At 46.0% G+C, this 20,036-nt stretch overlaps 1 protein-coding gene across 1 annotated transcript in view; it reads left to right on the forward strand.

Annotated features, from left to right (window-relative positions):
- The window catches only part of LOC147881681 (pre-mRNA cleavage factor Im 25 kDa subunit 2-like), a 103,403-nt gene that overhangs the window by 38,633 nt on the left and 44,734 nt on the right, over positions 1 to 20,036 (forward strand). The window contains exon 5 of the mRNA XM_087401230.1: positions 17,690 to 17,776. Coding sequence (XP_087257356.1) covers positions 17,690 to 17,776 — 87 coding nt within the window. The remainder of the gene's footprint in view (positions 1 to 17,689; positions 17,777 to 20,036) is intronic.

Genomic DNA, 20,036 nt, shown 5'->3' on the forward strand with positions numbered 1-20,036 from the left:
GTTTCTCTTTGTCACTGCATTCAAAAGTTTGTAATCAACATAGACTCTCCATTTGTCTACACCTTTTGGCACTATGACCACAGGACTTATCCAATCAGATTGAACTACAGGATAAATTATTCCTGCCTTGAGAAGCTTATCTACCTCTTCCTTGAGCACATCTCTCTGTTCTGGGCTTAATCTCCTTATTTTCTGAAAAACAGGTTTGGCACCTTCCTTCAGCTCAATCCTCAGAGGCTTCCCTTTAAATCCCCTGATCTCCTCATAAGAAGTGATAAACAAATTGGGGTATTTCTGCAACATCTTCAAATATTCTTCTTTCTCCTCAACATTGAGATCAAGATTCAATGATTGCTCAATCAACACCTGGGTTGATTCTTGAGAACATTTGGGCTGCATTAAATCCTCGATAACCTCAAACCTATCCACCTCTTCCTCACCGAACCCTGCTGCCCCCACAAAATCCACCTGTGAATCCTCATCTACCAAATCCACCAATGCTATTGTTCCTTCATCACTTTCTGAAGTCACCGAACTCTCATCCTCACTGCTGGTTTCGCTTCTCTCTTCCTCTTCACATGCTGAATCTGAAACTTCAGCCCTGCTTACCATATCGAAATTTAATTTTTTCCCATTCGTATGTACAGAAAAGATTCCTTTCTGCCAATTTTGAATTGCACCTACCTTCCTCAACCACGGCCTTCCAAGAATCGAAGGATAGGCTCCCAACCCCGCAGGCATCACATGACAATCCACTCGACATGAAACACTGAATGCCTCAACCTCCAGACCAGGTACTATATCTAAAGTCTTCACCTTGGAGTGGTTTGCCATTCTGATGCGATAAGTAGAGGAGCGGGATATCTTCAATCCTAATCTTTCCACATCAGCTTAATCGTACCTTTATGAGAGTTCTTCTTTGCTGGATTTACAGCCCGCCTCCATTCTTTTTTAAGCTTTGGGCATAGACCAATCATTTGAGCAAACGTAATGTCCGGTTTCCTCACTGAAAGATCTTCCACCAAATCATAATCTCCCTGCTCCTTCCCCATGGGATAATCTAGAGTTCTGTACTTCTTTCTGGACTTCCTGCTCTTCTTCGTTTGATAGGTCATCATCTCCTCAGACTGCTTCCCCTTCTTTGCACTCGGACCAACCTCCTTTTCTCTATCTCTCTTCCCTAATGGCATGACATCTTTAACTTCCTCTAACTCCAACAAGCCAAATGTAACTGCCTTACCTTTTCCCTTTCTCTTCTGTTGGGATATCTCAAGGTGTATGCCTCAGGCACACCTTATGTTTCTATGTGTGAGTGCTAGAGGCACAGTTAGGTGCCCACAAGCACAGTTAGGTGGTGGAGAGCCACATAGGATGATTGAGAGAATCTAGGAGCAGATTGAGGAGATGATTGTGGAGCTCTGAAGTCATCAGTGATGTCAGTGAGCTTGTATGAGGTGCCTACTTAAGGACCTCTTTCTTCTTCATTCTATAAGCAATTACTCTGATTTTGTGTCAACTCTACTCTTTCCTTTCAGTGTTCCAACATGGTATCAGAGCCATTTGATCCTCCTTGAGCCCTAGTTAGGTGCCACATCATCACCTTCTTCTTCTTCACCTTCATCTTCCACCTTCCCTTCCAAAGTCGATTTTGGAAGTGCAAGTTCTCTTCAAACCTGCATTCTCAGCATCTCATCCTTCAGGAGAGTCTTCCCAAGGGCAAGGCGAACCTGCAGAACAAGCTACACGACTTATCTCGCCATCTTCTGGGCGGCATTGTCTCAGGAAGCCGCGACGATCTTTTTCCTGGTTCTCACTGTAGAGAGCTACATTGTCGATTTCCTCTCAGAGGGAGCTGGGCGACATCACAACCTCCCTGCTCATCAAGTTTGAGCTCTTTTGGAGCAGTATTCGGGTAGTTTTCGACGAAAAACCAGTCCAAATATCCTCTACAATGCTGGGCGACGTGGCCGTTTTCTGCGCAATTCCTTCCTGAGGGAGAAGCTCTACCTATTTACCTTTCTCTTCAGTACAAAAGCCCTCTGAATTCTGACCTTTGCATAACGATTTGGAGCAGATTTCTGAGTTGCCTCTTTGGCCATGAAAGCTTGACTATGCAAGTCTAAGTTTGACCTTGGACAGTCAAAGTTTGACTGATAGTTTGACCAAGATTTATTTTCAGTTTGCTATGCTCATTTTTCTAACATCTACTTGGTCATTTCTTGCTTAGACATCTTGCATTTCAAGATTGTTACTCTTTAAAAAGATTACCTTTTATTGCTCATATATCACTTGTAAGAGAGACAGACACTGCCCAATATCTGGGTTAGACCCTCTCATGGCTACCTTATATAATCTTGAGAAGTTCAATGGAAAGGGCTTCCATACATGGCAAATGAAGGTAAAATTTGCATTGATGCGGGAGAACTTATGGGGACTTGTCAAACCTACTCCTACCGCTTCTTCTACGGCCTCAAATGTTGGAGAATCTTCAACTCCGACACGACCGGCAAGGGATCCAGCAAGAGAAGAAAAAGCATATGGTATAATTGCTTTAGCTTTGGGTGATGATTACATACATCATATATCTGACTTGGAGTCTCCATCGGAAGCATGGCAGAAGCTAGACTTGATTTTTGGTGCAAGCTCTCACATATCTAAACTATCACTTAAAATCTCTTTCTTTGAATTAAAGATGGCAAGTGATACTACTTTAGCTGCTCATGTCAACTATATGCGGAGTCTTATGACTCAGTTAGCTTCTATCAACTCTCCTATCACCCCTGATGATGCTATGGCAGTGCTACTTAAGAGTATGCCTGAAAGTTTTGATCACATTGTTAGCACTTTGAAGAATCTTCCCAATCCAAACCTTGAAGGCATTATCTCAGCTCTCCAAGAAGAAGAAAGACACATGGAGCTAAGGAAAGGCAATGACACTGCTTATGTTATGAAATTCCAGAAGGGCAAGTATTCTCCTTGCAATCACTGTGGAAAGACAAATCACCTTTCAAAGGACTGCTTCAAAGTTAATCCATGCAAGCACTGTGGCAAAAACAACCATAGTGAGAAGTTTTGCAGAGACAAAGCAAAGACAGAAAATGCAAATCTACTTACAATGAATTTGCCTCCACAAGATGAGGCATCCCATGAAGATTATGCATTTTAAATCATCTCTATGTATGCTCCAGATCTCTCTTTTTATGTCAAGGTACTCAGCCTGGATAGTCCTCCAAAATGAATGAAATAAACTATTGTGTTTTGTGTGTTTTGTAAACACCTCTGGTCACCTTATGATGTAGGCCATGTGTATGTTTTGTTCCATGGTACCTCCTACAGACATTGTGTGCATGTACATGTAGGGGAGATAACCATTGGAAGGTCTGTTTGTATCCCTTTCTGTTTACCTTACACCCAAGGGAACCCTTGCTAGCATGAGAACCTAGCCATAGATTAATCCTTGACCACCATGAGATGGCATGAGAAACTATGAGACTAGATGTATCCATGACATAGCCTGAGGCATTTCCTTGAGGGGGGGTTTGTTGGGATATCTCAAGGTGTATGCCTCAGGCACACCTTATGTTTCTATGTGTGAGTGCTAGAGGCACAGTTAGGTGCCCACAAGCACAGTTAGGTGGTGGAGAGCCACATAGGATGATTGAGAGAATCTAGGAGCAGATTGAGGAGATGATTGTGGAGCTCTGAAGTCATCAGTGATGTCAGTGAGCTTGTATGAGGTGCCTACTTAAGGACCTCTTTCTTCTTCATTCTATAAGCAAGTACTCTGGTTTTGTGTCAACTCTACTCTTTCCTTTCAGTGTTCCAACATCTTCTACAGTGGCTTTACAGATTCCAGAGGTACTAGACTGACCTGCATATTTTACTTCTACACTATGATCATTCACCCTATTATTTAACCCTGTTGGCAATGGATAAACATCACCTCCAGCACGAGGAGGCTTATCACAGTGTGTGCTGTAATGTCCCCACTCTCCACAATTAAAGCATTGGACACAAGGTGCAAATGACCCTTGACCTCATCTTGCTGGCCATGGGCCTGAATTATTTGAAGAAGGCATGCTGCCTCTACCATAACCACCCGATGATCTACCTCTTCCCCTACCGTCCATCAAATTCAAACTCAAACTCTTCATAAGCTCCGACATTTCATGAATTTCTTCTTTTATATTCTCCTCCTTCTTGACTTCAGGCTTCTATATTTTTGGCTTCACATGAGAGATAATTTCAGGCACATGCTGAACCATTGGCATCTCTTGCATCATTTGTGACAATCTTATCTGCTGCCTCTCCTTCTCTTTTGCTACCCTGAGAGCATCCTCATACGTGACCAGCTCTTTACATTCAATCTTTATCCTAATCTCCGGCTTCAAACCAACAACAAACCTATCCTTTTTTATGACTCTGGGAGGGACTTCAGGTAATAAGGCCACCTGCCATTTATTCCACAACACAGTAAACTTACTGACATACTCATCCACTAACTGAGTCGGCTGTTGCTGCAATAAACATAGCTCTCTCCAAATGCCATCACGATCTCTAACACACATAAACCTGTCCAGGAAAGCTATCCTCACCTCTGGATAAGTTGGGTTTCTATGAGCATCCTGATCATCACGCATCCTTGCAGAGAAAGTCTACAGCCAAGTTCTTGCTTCTCCCAAGAGACAAAAGGATAGAATCTGAAGAATAGCTTCTGGAGCATTCTTGTCTTTAATAAGAGCTGTGAACTCCAAGCACTCTAAAAACCTCTGTGGGTCTTCATTGGGCAACCTGTGAAATCGAGGAAATTCATGAGCCATCTCTCCTCTTAACTGACTTATCTCAAACACACTTCCAACCAAAAATATCACCCAACCTCTTCTGGGAAGAAAGCAAAAATAATCACTCTACTGAAGAAAGCTTACCCTGCATCTAACTGGCATTCTTCTTCCTAAGAGCAATCACTTTCAAAGCCTTTTGAACCTTAGCGTGGAGACGTATCACCCGAAGTTCAACATCAAGGCATCTATCTCTCCTGTGTCCACACTCCCCACATAACTCACAATGAATCACTCTCATGTGAGGCTTTGTCTTCATAGTTTCAATCCCTAACCACACAGAAATTCAAGCAACATTCCCCAGCCAATTCTTCTGGGCCGTTTTGTCTTGAGTACCCAATCTCAATTTAAAACTCCTCCTATCCCTAGCAGGATCGCCAAAAAAGATGATAAGGAAAAAATGGGAAGACAACCAAGAATTATGTACTTCACCACGTCAGATAGGTGAGACTTCATAGGGATCAACTGCAATGTGGGCTCGTAGATGATGAGCTTATGAACCAGGTTCCAGTGCAAATATCCAGAGCACACAAATAACAAGTCAATCTCCTCCCACACAATCTGACTAGAACACACACACAGGAACACACAAACTCTTTGAAAGAGGGGAAAGACTACACAGCCCGAAACAGACTGAACTTAGAACTGAACTTCCCCCAAAAAACTCAGAAAACAGTCAGCCTCAGAATACTATGAACCCATAGCCCACATGAAGGTTATCTTTGGGACTTTTCAAGACATCAATCCACAATCAAGATCCCACAGCCAAGACTCGTAAGCCTCCATCAAGAGCAATAGCTCGTAGCTCTTGACGTGATCATAATTGCTCCACAGCATCTCCTTCTCAATTGAGCTCTAGCATTCCATACATCTCCCCAAAACTACAGTCAGTGACCAAAGAGTGAGAGGGACTGGCTAGCGGATTGCATCAATCATCTCTGCTCTTACACAACTACGTCCAGCGTCTGTATCTTTCTCTTGCTCGTAGAGTACTCCATACTCATAGCTTCTATCGCTACAGTCGTCCAGACAGCAGAAATGATGCCACAGCTATGCCTCAAGCTTTTACTAAGCAATAGCTCATAACCAGCCACCTACAAGCCCACATGGAAGACATCTCAAGCAACAGCCTCAGCCTCTTCTATTTCCCTGTATTGTATGCTTTCCGTCACTCAAGATATTCTGCTCAAAACCTCCATGATAGCTATACTTCTCACAACCAAGAAACCCACGACTCCAGTAAGAGTAAACAGCCCGTTGGAAAACAGCGCCAACTCACAGCTTCTCTTTTCATGGTGTATGCTCCCCCTCTATCGTTCAAAATCCTCTAGCGCGCAGTAGCCACGCCCAGCCATGCTTCTCCGTCTCGCCAAGCCTCAGTACTCCATAGCACTCTTCAAAAGCATAGTCTACGCTCTCAAATTACCTGCTCTGCCTCTATGCAAGGACTCCCTGAAACCGTGTGTAACCCTTTCTCTCACGAAATTCTCCTCATCTGTGGTTCCTCGCACACTCCATCACTGCACTCCAGCCCACGATCTCCTCCGCTCCTCAAAGATCCCCTCTCGTCACGAATCCTCCACCCAAGCAGCAGCTCCTTCCCAAGACCATCCTCCGTTCGTGTAGTCGCCACCTTGCCCTTCAAAAGCCTTCACCATCCATCAGTCCGCGGGATGATCAGCCTACGACTCTTGTTGCACCACTTGCATCGTTGTCCAAGGATCTCCCTGGCTTGCATAGTAACGACGCCCCAACTTCCAAAGCTCCTCGCCAGCCAAGGTCTCTCCAACTCCTTCTGTGGCGACGCCTCTACCGTCACAAAGCTCTCTTCTGCTCACCGCCTAGTAGCCTCACCTCCAATACGAGTCTCTCCCGCTCACCATGGTGACACCCTCCCCTTACAAGATGGTCTCGTCACCTTTCTCAGACCCCCCGCTGTCTCCAGAGCTTCCTTTTTTCGCGATGATCCTCCAGGTGCCCATGATCTCCTTTTTTTGAATTCTCCTACAAGTTGTCACCTTCATCTACGTCCAGCTCGTCGACTAGAAGCATCCCTTCATCCATCACCTAGCCACCTTTGCATGAGTAGGATGCCTTCCTAATTAGTCCAGCCACCTCAGCCTAATCTTCCACCTCATCAGTGACATTTTACCACTCTCAAGACATTTCTCTCAAATCACATTAAATGCACATTTTGGACCTTTAGTCACACAATTCCCACACACATTAGCATGTACATTAAAGCTTGCATGCAACCCCGTACACACACATGAAAAGCCCCTTGACATGGACACCATAACATATCAAATTCCTGTAACATGCAAGTGCACATTGACTCAGGAAAATATAAAAAAACCCTTCATGACTGGACTTTACTTGACCCCAAAAACATTTCGCTTGATCACACACTAGACACCCTTGCTCTGGAAGTCTGGTACAACCACATTGCATTTCATCATTTCCCATGAAGTCCCTGCAAAACATACTTTATTATCTCAAAAAAGTATACATCAGTCCATCATGCTTGTGAAAGAAAAATTCACAAATGCCAAAAGCCCATACCTACCCTAGATGTGTATAACTATGTGCCTACCCACAGCTATATACAGTGCTAAAAAACTTGATACAGATTTTGTCCTATCAACAGTTCCATCGGGACTCCTCTGACTATTGCATCTGCTTCAGCCTCTTGGGTGTGGATGGCCATTCTCAGTCTTGTAGATAGAGCTAGACTTCTCCAGCTACTCAACAAGGTCCACGTGAAGACACAAAAGTTCAAAGGCCACCTCTAGGACGATGCGAAGCTCATGTGAGGAAATTCCTCACTGCATGTAGAGCTAAAGGTGTGGAGAGTGAGCATGTGTTCCTTCACACCTTCCCCTTGTCATTGGAGGATGCCGCAGATGTATGGCACAATCAATTTCCCCTTGACCACTTCCAAACGTGAAGAGACCTAAGGGAGGAATTCCTACGCACGTTAAAGTTGGAAGAATTCAAACACATGATTGTCTAGGAGTTATCCATCACTGATACCATGAAGCTTGGTGAAAGTATCTCGGGGATGTACACAAGGATGAGGGTCCTGGCCGCGAAGATGTCTGTGCCACCCAATGATGCCGTCATGAAGGGGTGTTTTTTGAAGGCTTTACCTTTCACCATTGCTATAAGGTTGGTTGACAAGCTCCCTGAGCATGCCTCACTACAAGACTTCCTGAGGGAAGCGGTGAAGATGGAATGGTCCCAGTTAAGTTTTGCCTCAATACACACTCAAACTGCCCAATTTCTGAGAGAAGAGGGCTCATAGGCTTGGTAGCAACTCAAGGAGTTAGAAGAAATCAAAGAAGGTCTGAAAGACAGAACAAGGAGGGATGGATAGTCACCCTTTGAAGCTCAAATAAGAAGTGGTCTCTGGTGCACCGACTGCAAGGGTTCTGGCCATGGCTACTGGGAATGTCCATCGAAGCGTAAGGTACCCACTCCAACCTCCTTTTGCACATTTTGTGAAATTCATGGATATGATGCCTCCGAGTGTAGGTATCTTAAAGGGTTGAGGAAGCTTCTACCAGAGTATCCAACTGGGGAATCTTTGGTGGCTACAGTCAACAGAGCTGCACTGACCACTTCAGGGCCAGTACCCTTAGTTTCAGCCCTTGTGAAGGAACCTAAACCTCCTACCCCTCCTACTATTCCACCTCCACTACTTCCTAATCCTCCTTTGCTCCAAGCTCCTGCTCCCAATCAAATTGGGGCTCCATACTTCTATCCTCTGCCCTCCTATGCACAGTATCAACCACCTATGTTAGGGGGTGGATATGGATCTGTTGGAATATGAAGTCAAAGTGAGTGTATTTGTGTGTCCTAGGTCCCTAGGACATATTTTATACTCTAGTGAGTCTTAGACAGTGCCACGTGTGATATGGGAGATTATCCCATATGCATTGTGACTTTCTAGAGTCTAGAGGCTCACATTATATAGTCTTGAACTAGTCTTGAGTCTTTTCATAGTTGTCAACATCAAGCTATCAATACATTGTGAGTATTTTGGTTATAATGGTTCTTGTACTTTCATTTGTCCTTTATTTCTAGCTTTCCATTTGCTTCCATTTTGCTTTCCTCCATGCCATGCCTCTTCACATGGTATCAAAGCCACCTCCAAGAGGTTGAGGTAAGAGGTTAGCCATGAAGCCGCCTTCCCTCCTTCTCAAGTTGAGTGTGTTTTAGTGTGTTCTACTAGGAGTTCTAGTAGAGTCTTATGTGTGAGTGCCACGTGTCATATTGGGAGATATCCCATACACACTTTGGTATTCTAGTGTGTGTCCTATCCTATATATGATTGTACTTGTATGTCACATCAACACACATCAAGGAGTCTACATCAAGCTTTATCAATGCGAGTCTTTCCATTTTGGTCTATTGCTCATTTCCATTTCCTTTTACTTTCCAGTATTATCTTCTCTCTCTCTAGCCTACCCTCTCTCTCTCCCTCTCCCTCTCCCTCTCCACCATGTTCCTTCGTAATATATACCGATCTCATAAAAGGATTGCAGACTTGGAAGTTGGGAGCTTGGTATTCCACATTTGCTAAATATAAATAAAACTGTTTCACACATTTCCTTATTCATATTTTCCTTTTGAATTTAGTGTATTCTAAAAGATAATTTGGATTTGATAAGATCTTTTGAAATTTATAAATTATTGCATGTCATGCATTTTCCTCGTCTTTTATAGTTTTAAGAATATTTTGGCTGATACTTTTATCAATAGTTTGCTGTCGGAAGCGAGCTGCTGCTGCTCCCCGCTCCTCTTGCTGCCCTCCCTTCAACTCCCCTCCTTGCTGCCTCCTCCCTCCCCTCCCTCCCTACCTGCTGCCCCTTCCCTTCCCCTCTCCTCCCCTCCCCTTCCCCCCTGTGCTGCTGCTGTAGACCCTCCCCCCCGCGCTGCTGCTGCACTTACCCCTCCCCCCCCCCCCCGCGCTGCTGCCTACACTGCCCCCCCCTCGCTGCTGCTCCCGCGCCCCCCCGGCGCTGCTGCTTGCACCTCCCCCCCCCTTCCCTCTCCTCCTCTCCCCCCCTCCTTCTCTCCTCCCCTCCCTCTCTCCTCTTCACTCCTCCCCCTCTCCTCCTGTTGTCCCCTTCCCTTCCCTCCCTTGCTGCCCTCCCTCTCCCCCCTTCTTCAACCTCCCTCCTCCTTCAACCTACCCCCTTCTTCTTCTGACTTCCACCTAGTTGGCTAGAAAATACTATAGTACCCATACACAAGTCGGGGGATCCTTTGGAGGCGTCGAACTACAGGACCATTATGATTGGCCATGTCATGGCCAAGATTTATGCGACCATTCTAGAAGGACATATAAATGACCATGCCGAGGCGACAGGTATGAGAGCTAGAGGGCAAGCAGAATTTCGTGCAGAGCACTGGACTCTAGATCATATCTTCACACTCAGGGCTTTGATTGAGGAGGCGAAGTCATGTAAGCAACGGCTCTATTGTTGCTTCGTGGACTTCAGAAAGGCATTTGACACTGTGCCGCGTTTCAGACTCTTCCAGCGACTTCGTGACTTGGGATTCAGTGGGGAGATTCAATGGACGATCATGGCCTTGTATGAGAGAGTCACACGTAGAGTCAGGACACAGGCGGGGCTGTCGGGGGAAGTACGCAGTACGATAGGGTGAAGCAGGGGTGTCCTTTGTCTCCGACACTCTTTGGTCTCTTATCGATGAGTTAGAGATGTACATACAGACGATGGGTGGTACAGGTTCTTTACTGGCAGGATCCACGATACCGATTCTCCTCTATGCAGATGACGTGGTTCTTATTTCTTCCTCCCAGCAGGGTTTACAGGCACATCTCCATGCACTCCACAGCTTTTGTCAGGACAGAGGGTTGTCTGTAAACCTTGGGAAGACCAAAGTCATGGTCTTCAACACGTCATACCAGGTTTATAGGAGAGGCGAGTTCTCTTTCACATTTGATGGGCAGGAGGTGGAGCTAGTAAGGGAGTATACATATTTGGGTGCCACATTTAGAGGTCCAGTCTTCACCATGACGCATGCAGCACGATATAGGATCAGTAGAGGGTATGCCGCCTTGGCTCTTCTCGAGAGGCAGTGTGCACAGTCACATTTTCAGCATCCCGACACGAAGTCCTTACTTTTCGATACGCTGGTGAGACCTGCAGCCATGTATGCTAGCCCCTTTTGGGCAGGAGATCTCAGTGTTGCAGATTGGAGACGAGTAGAGAGGTTACAGATCATCATGTTCTCCAGATTGATCAGAGCGAAGCCCACGATACCGCATCAGATTATGCTCGCAGAGTTCGGAGCTACACCCCTAGCGCTAGATGCAGCATTTTAGTTAGTTACATACTTGCATAGGATCAGGGCGCTCGGAGACTCAGCAGCAGGTAGAGCACGATTACCGTGGCTAGCACTGACATCCTCGCAGATGTTAGCGGAGAGAGGTCATACTTTTTGTTGGTACGACACACTCTCCACATGGCTCACCTCGTTGGGCTTGGATATGGATAGGCTGCCACCATTTCGATACAGCATAGATGCCCCTCGCCTCCCTCTCACTCGACATGAGCTCAGTCAGGTTATCAGGGCAGATTTGTTGCAGCTACACACGTTTCGCACTTGGGTTCATCCCACGGAGCTTCCTACGAAGATGGCCACATATCGTGACCATTTTCTCAGGATTTCAAAGGATGGCTTCATCATATCCCTAGGATATATCGGCGTTCATATGTCGCACTCACTCAGGATTGCCTTGGGCCAGCTCAGGGTATCTTCCCACAGATTAGACGTTGAGGCCGGCAGGATGCGTCGTACAGCTACCGGACATAGACCCAGGCGAGAGACTAGGATATTCCCTTGTTGTACTATGGGGGAGGTGGAGACTGAGGAGCACTTTGTTTGCAGATGCCCTTTATATTATGAGATCCGTGGCAGATTTCACTGTTTATTTGGGCACGGATTTGGACCTCTCTCTCGGATTATGGAGTATGAGGATCAGTATTGCTTAGCGTTGTTCATCAGGGAGATCACCAGATACAGAGAGAGATTCCTCAGAGAGCACCGTAGCATCCCTGCCAGAGACCTGGTTATTCATGAGGAGCAGGACGAGGCGCAGGACCATGAGCACAGAGATAGCCCATCTTACCAGAGAGCACCGATGGTTCCACCCCGAGGATGTACATATGACATGATCCGGCAGCACCGCAGGATGATCTTACACAGAGGCCATACCCGTCGCTTTATTTCTAGATGACGGAGGATGATGGCAGATTTTCGGAGGAGATTGCTCCATGGAGACTTGGCACCGCCAGCAGCCCACTTGACACTTGCCCAGATCTTCACACTCATGGCAGGAGGCATGGTCGATGGCCATGACTTCCATCATTTCTTTGGATCACAGACCCCTTAGGGAAGATGATGTTCCTCATATTTCATATTTTACATTTTGTATCTAGGCATTTTTGGTACTCTATTTCATTTCATTTTGTATCTAGGATTTTTGTAGCCATTTTTGGCATCTTAGCTGTATTACGATGAGGCCACCTAGTTGGCGCATCGTTGATGATGTATTTTCCTTTCGGATGATTTTGTGTCCCATAGGCCATGTATGGCCTTCCGTGGACCTTTAATAAAATTTCTTTCTTTCTTTCTTCCTCCTTTCTTCACCCTCTCCCTTCAGGTGTACCCCCGTTAAGGAGGATTTTTTTGTTTCCCTTTCAACTGGGCTTTGACCCAGTTGAAGAGGACAAGTAGGGAGTTTTTGTTTTCATCAGGTTCCCTGGTCTCCCCTCAGTTTATCACCGGCTTCTTTCAGTTATTGGCGAGAGATTTGGTGTGGTAGCTGAGATCCCCCCTCTTCTTGGCGAGACCTCTTCGGCTGTTGAGGCGGTCAGGATGGATGGGGTACCCAGGGTTAGGGTCATTGTCCAGGACCCTAATATTTGAGATGGCCACATCATGCTACAGCGACCCGATGGGTCATTCTTCCGCCAGAGATTTGAGGTTGCAGGTCGGCAGGACAGGATTTGTAGATCCTCAGGGTACTTCGCCAGAGATTGCCCAAAGAAGAAAAAGAGGCCTAGAAAGCAACCAGCTCGTACTAGCTTACGTCAGAGAGCAGGAGAAGGACCTACCGCTCCACAGGCACCACCTCAGACATGGGCTCCTCCTTCTCCTAGGGTTGGTCGAGTCCCTCCTGGACCCCGCACCACCTCTAGCCCACGGTGGGTTAGGCCCTCTACTTCAGATCATACTTCCACCACTTCGGAGGCTACCCCCTTGGAGCCTTGGGAGGCTAACACCTTGGAGCCTAGTGTTCAGGAGCCTTCTTTCACTCCACCCCAGGATCAGGCTATATCTCCCTCAGCAGCCCAGGTTGGTGGTACCTCGTCCGCAGCACTTCTTGATCAGGACCCAGTACAGGTGCCTCCTTCCGTGGATAGAGGGAAGGGGGTCTTAAATTCTCTCCCTGCTTCGGTAGGAATCCTTCGGACCCCCTCCCTAGGACTGTGGCTCAGCGGAACTCCTTTTTCGCTCTTGAGGACCTCTCTGACCTCCCAGGTGATGATTTTGTACCTTCCACTTTCGGAGAGCCAGTTATCGGCATCCCTATTGAGAGATCTTTCTCTCTTTCACCTATGGACTTTCCTTCCCTTGGACCTCGTGTGTATGGTAGGAGGTCAGCTCCGGTGGAGGGTTCTTTTTCTGCCACCAGGTCGAGTAAGGTATTCCAACCCACTTTCTCCCACCGATGAGGATAGCCAGTTGGAATATACAGGGATTGGGCGGCATCCCTCATCGTCGTCGTAGACATCTGATCAGGAATTAGCTCCATCCAGGTGTGTCAGGTGGTTCCTTAGACATTCTTTTTCTTCAGGAACACAAACTGGATGCCACAGATTGCTCCAAGTTAGGTAAGCTGCTTTTAGGCCGGACTTTTTGGGTTCCTGCCTTGGGAACCAGAGGAGGTACACGCATATCAGTTTCATATTTTATTCTCCCTCTGGTCATTGGACACGGTACCATCACTCCCTTCAGGGCCCAGTGGATTTTACTTTTGATTGATGGACGTAAAATTGGTTTCCTCAACCTCTACGCTCCGAACAACAGAGGGGACCGCGTTCTTTTTTGAAAAGAGTTGCTCTCGTGGGCTGACATTGCAAGCTTGGGATGCCTTCTTGTTTAGGTTCAGTGGCATAGATGTTTGGTCAGATGATGCATTTCATATTTAGTCTTAGTCACTTTTGTTTTCGTGGTTGAACTGTAGGGTGCAGATGCCTATCCATACTCGGATTGACAGATTCTATGTGGATGACTAGGCTCTTGATAGAGGGGGGACAGTTTGCATTGCACCTGGTGTTTCCACCTCTGACCATTTTTTAGTAGTTTTATCTATCTCAGAGCCCCATCTGAGAGAACGGTCTCGCAGTATCAGGATCTCCGATGCCTTATACACAAATGAGACTCTCACAGAGGCAGTCTTGGAGATCTGGGTTTCTCACTTGCAGGGGGGGTGGCCGATCCTTCACATGTGGCCACAACACTTGCCAGTATCAGCACCTTTTATCACTTTGTCGCTAGTACTCGGCGAGGTGAGGTACTTAGGTGGGAGATTGGTATTCGCCGGCAGTTGGCAGCCTTGCAGAGGGAAGAGCAGAGACGACCATCAGATGCTTGGATACAGGAGCGTCTTGCTGCAGCAAGGGCTCACTTGCAGACATTGCTTGATCAGAGAGCAGAGTATGCCTTTCATGCACGGGAGTCCTTTTGGATACAGATGGGAGAGAGAGTCAATAAACACTTTTTCTCTACACTTGGTCCTAGACACAGTAGAGAGAGTGCCAGGCAGCTTATTGACTCTGACGGCGTTTTGCAGTCTCATCCAGACACCATCATGCACTTAGCGACATATTTTTATGTCTCCCTTCTTTGTGCAGATCCTGACACACAGGCCAGAGATGTGGCTAGAGATGTAGTTTGGCAGAGTTTACCTATGTTGGTCACACCAAAGATGATATGCTCACTTGATGCACGCTTTACCAACAGAGAGTTCATGATTGCTCTCTCCACTCTTCATAAGGGCAAGTGCCCTGGTTCCGATGGTCTTACTCCATCTTTTTTTACAGCCTTTTGGGATATGATAGGTGATCATATTACTTCAGCCCTGCAGGGCATTTGGGACTCAGGTGAGATGCCTAACTCACTGACCGAGGGACTCATACACCTTATCTCGAAAGGTGGAAACATGAATTTTGTATCCCATTGGAGACCCATCACTCTTTTGCGCACTCTATACAAAATCCTTGCCGAGGCGATCAGCATCCGATTGCAGCCCCTTCTTCCAGACCTTATCCATGATACTCAGACAGGCTTTGTGCATGGTAGGAGCATATTTGATAATATCTTTTCCTTTTGGGAAGCCACAGAGTGGGCTATGCAGAGCAGGCAGAGGCTTGTAGTTCTACTCTTGGACTTTGAGAAAGCCTATGACACAGTAGATTGGGGTTTTCTCGAGGGCACTCTTCTACGATTTGGATTTTCATATGCATGGATTAGAGGGGTGGCCTCCCTTTACAAATCAGCCCACAGCCAGGTTTTGATCGGAGGGGTAAGGGGTGACAACTTTCAAATTTCCAGGTCAGTTCGTCAGGGATGCCCTTTGGCCCCCTTCCTCTTTCTTTTTGTGGCAGAAGCTATGAGTATCTTCCTTAGATTCAGGCTGATCTTTATGGGCTGAGATTGCCCTTGAGATAGGAGCAAGAGCTTCTTGACTGTGAGTTGGCTGATGACACTGCTATTTTTATTGAGGCCTCTTTGCAGTCACTTGATTCTTTCCGGACAGCCTTGGATATCTTTTGCTCAGCTGTAGGGGCACACATTAACTGGCATAAATCCTTTGGCTTTTGGATCAGTGATGAGGACACTCCAGGCTAGGGAGTTGACATTGGCTTTTCCTAGATGCAGAGGGGTGTTCCTGAAAGCTTGGGGGAGCTTCAGCAACACTCTTCGAAGGGTTTCGCCCTTTACCCTCGAAGAGATTGATAGGCAGCCAATCATTTGGAATGATAGTATACTTGATGAGCATGGCAGACCACTGGGCACTTCCCATTACATGCAGTGGTCTAGATGGGAGAGAGGCCTCGCCTACTTAGTAGGCACTTGGAAGGCATTTATCAGACTACCTGAGGATTAGAGACTACAGTCAGTGAGTCACCTCAGAGGGGTAGCACGTAGGATTCAACAGATAGATACAGCCATCCCAGTGGAATGGACAGTTGAGATGCCGATTACCTCCACCACTTGGATGGGAGCTTTTTCAAGGATAGCAGTTTCTCTACAGGTGATCGCTCTTCGAGGTCTCGGGGAAGATGCACTGGTCTTTAATGTTGGGGATGGAGGTATACTCTCTAGATCCACGGATGATATTCTTCTAGAGGTTGCCTTTTAGCCTGTCAGGATTGCTAGTTTTGTGACCATGGAGCAGGCTTGTAGTGGTACTTAGACCCTAACCCTCTGCTCTTGGCCCTGGGATCCTAGAGATTGTGGTTATATGGAGGTGCACCTATCAGGTGCTTGCAGTGGGACCCAGGAGAATGGGAGTGGATAGATCATGGGTACCAAGAGAGGGGGATTCCCTTCTTTCGTTTCACGGTTGGTAATGCCAGGAGATTTCAGCTGAGTAGTAGAGGTTGGATTACCTCCAGAGCCCCCCATTGGGACATCTTCTTGGAAATCCCTCAGAAATAGAAAGATCGCTCTTTTCTTTTGGCTTTCTATTCATGAAGGGATTGTAGTGAACCTGTGGAGATCACGATTTGGGGCTGATCCCACCTACCCTCGCTGTCATTCTGCAGAGGAGTCAGTGCAACATTGCCTTGGGGACTGCAGTCAGGCGAGGACTGTTTGGAAAGGGGTTGCTTGGATACTCAACATTTTTCATACTTACCCTTTCTTCATGACTTGGGGCTCGGTTGCATCCCTTACTGGGCCCCAGGTGTTTAATGAGGGTGAGCCTTCTTCTTGGGCACTCTCGGTCCGCCGGCAAGTGATAGAGCCCCGCTCTCTTCAGGATGTACCACTTACTCCCTTCAGAGCTTCTCATGCTTCAGTGGACACCTCTTGGGAGATTTTGGCTAGCATTTCCTCTTGGCACATTTGGAGAGCCAGATGTACAGAGGCCTTGGATGGCACCCAAATACACCCATCATAGGTGTTCACGGGTATTTGGATTGACACGGTTCACACTTTGATAGCCATATGGGCTAGCATGCAAGGCCCTTCACGGGCAGCCTCTTCTAGGAGGACTGTATTTCTTCGAGTTTTTCTTGGAGGTTTCTACCGGATTGAGATGGCACTATCAGCCCCAATCCTTTCTTTTTGGCTCTTGAGCTTTTCATGCATTGCATGGCGTATCCCGTATGGAGCTTGCTCTAACGGTTTTCTTTAATACTTTATTAAGTCTCTTTTTGAAAAAAAAAAAAAAGTTTGTTGTCATACTTTCGGGTACTTTTATCATCAGTTTGCTGTCATATTTCCTTCTCTTGATTCCCCTCTAAACTTCTATTGTTTCGTTCAGTCACATTTTATGTGCTTTATATTGGAATATATCGGTTTGATGATTGTTTGTGATTTTAACATAGAGCTTCTAACAAGGAACCAGAGGTCACTGTCATTATTACTTTCAAGAAGTGGAAATATATTTCTAGTATGCGATGGGATAAGAGCTATGATTTAAGAATAAATAGTCCTTATTTCATATTTTGAATGCATTTCTACAGGCATGAAGCTTCAAATTAGAATTTCATTCTCTAAATTAGGAAAAACGCTGTCTACAGATTGGAGAGTTAGTGGCAGTATGGTGGAGACCAAACTTTGAAACATTGTTCTATCCATATTGTCCACCTCATATAACCAAACCGAAGGTAAGTAAAGTTTGATGGTGTTTCTAAGATCAATTTCCCTACCCTAAGATACAATCTTAATATTTGTAATAGCAGAGGGAAGCTCATCTATTGTATAGAAAGGCCTTTCCTTTTTTAAAGATACACAAGATGCTGCTATCCAAGACCTTGAATTCATGTTGGGAAAGGTTGTAATGAATTAATCATGTGTATCGTGATGTAGAAATGTTTTCAAGTTTTCAGTGATAAAGAAAGTGTCTTACAAAAGTATCTGTAAATTTTAAAAAGATACTTGGAGATAGTTTGGACTTGATATTTGTAAAAATGTACTTTTAAAAAACAATATATGTACCCCATTTCCTCCATCCACCTACCCCATTCTTCTGTTAATGTTGTTGGGGAGTGGGAGAGAAGGAGGACATCATGGAAGAGAGTGTGAGAACGAAAGAGCAAAATGTTCCATTGATTTGAGAGAAAAGCCTCTCTTTTATAGAGTGAGAGAGAGGGTAGCCTAGGTCATAGGCACCTCTCCTACATCATAGGCCAGATTGTCCTCGTCTGTCTGCACTCCCAAAGGCAATGCTGTATTGACTCAACTACGATGTGGCAACAAGGACAAGTAGGGTCAGCGAACTTGGGTCTCCACAGGTTCACTGCAATCCCTCTCTGAATAGAAAGCCAAAAGGAAAGAGTGATCTTTCTATTCCTGAGGGACTTCCAGAGCCTACGCCAAAAATTTCTTCGCACAACTGCGGAAATCTGAAAACTATCCCAATGAGGGGCTCTAGAGGGCCTCCAACCTCTACTGCTGAGCTGAAATCTCCGAGCATTTCCGACTGTATAACAAAAGAAGGGGATGCTCTTCTCTCGGTGCCCCTCATCAATGCATTCCCACTCCCCTGGGTCCTACTGCAAGAACCTAATAGGGGAACCGCCATATAACTAGAGTCTCCAAGACCCCAACGCAAAGAGAAGAGGATCAGGGTCAAGATACCACCACTCCATGAAACCTGCAATCGTGACAGGCTAAAAGGCAACCTCCGAAATAATATCATCAGAAGATCTAGTAAGTCTTCCTCCCGACTAAACATCAAAGACTAGGGTATCCTCATGTGCATCCTGCAGGGCAATAATCTTTAACGGAATGCCCGTCCCTGAGAACGCTCCCCACCAAGAGGACACTGTGATTGGCATGTCATCTGTGTCAATCCACTCTATCGGAATAGCTACCTCTAGCACTCCCTCTAAGGTGGCCAACTGCTAAAAGTCTTTGATCCTCCTAAACCGCTCCATAGGAAGTTCCTGATAGGTCTCATGAGCTGAGCGATACAACCTCTAGACCTGTACCAACAAGAGCAAACGAACCAGGCAGTGGCCAATAATACCTGGTTCACAACAATAACTCTGGATGCAAGGTCAAGTTTGGCAGAACTCCAAAAGATGAGTTTCCTCCTGATACTCTCCAACACGGGAGCAAACTGTTGTGCTGGAGAGATGCCCACCCCAACTTGGCATCTCAGATATCTGACGGAAACACCCCTCTGAATCCAAGTGAACCCTATGTCATTGCCCCAGTCGGGAGTGTCCTCATCACTTATCCAAAAGCCATTGGATTTGTTCCAATTAATGTGTGCACTTGCCGCAATGCAAAACAAATCCGACGCCGTCCTGAATGAAGTCAGTGTCTGTGGAGGAGTGGCATCAAACTGAACTGACTCAACTTCTAACAAAATCGATAAAAATGATAGAATATCTGGTACCTCAATGTGTGGTTATGTTCATGGGTTTGCAAACATCACTATGCACAAGATGCAACCTCTATGTTGCCCTCACTAAGCCATCCTTAGGAAAAGGCATTTGGTGCAACTTGCCAAGAACGACACCCTTCACAAAATTCTGAAGCGGGCTGCTGTAATATGGGAATTCCCTCAACCATACCATGATTGAATAAGTAAACCAAACTTCTATAGTTGCTATGACCAAAGGGGGCATGCCAAAGAGCACTATAAGATGCATTTGATACAGCCATAGCATGCTGTACAAGAGGTTTTTCACGAAGCTGATAAAGACCGCGATCATATATTCCAGTGGCAACTACCTGCAACCTATCTTGGGATCTTGCATTCTGCATTGATCATTCCACCACCTTATGCTGATCATGGGCAATAGGTGGATCTAGTCAGAAACATATTACACATCAGGGTATACTGTGCCTTGCCAGTGGCCAAAAGAACAGGAACATTGCCCACTCCATGATGTCTTGAGACGCATCATGTGCATT

This window comes from Dipteris shenzhenensis, chromosome 30, assembly GCF_047967505.1.
Source record: "Dipteris shenzhenensis isolate YYH24624 ecotype China chromosome 30, Dip_SZ_1.0, whole genome shotgun sequence".
In the NCBI taxonomy this organism is placed as follows: domain Eukaryota; kingdom Viridiplantae; phylum Streptophyta; class Polypodiopsida; order Gleicheniales; family Dipteridaceae; genus Dipteris; species Dipteris shenzhenensis.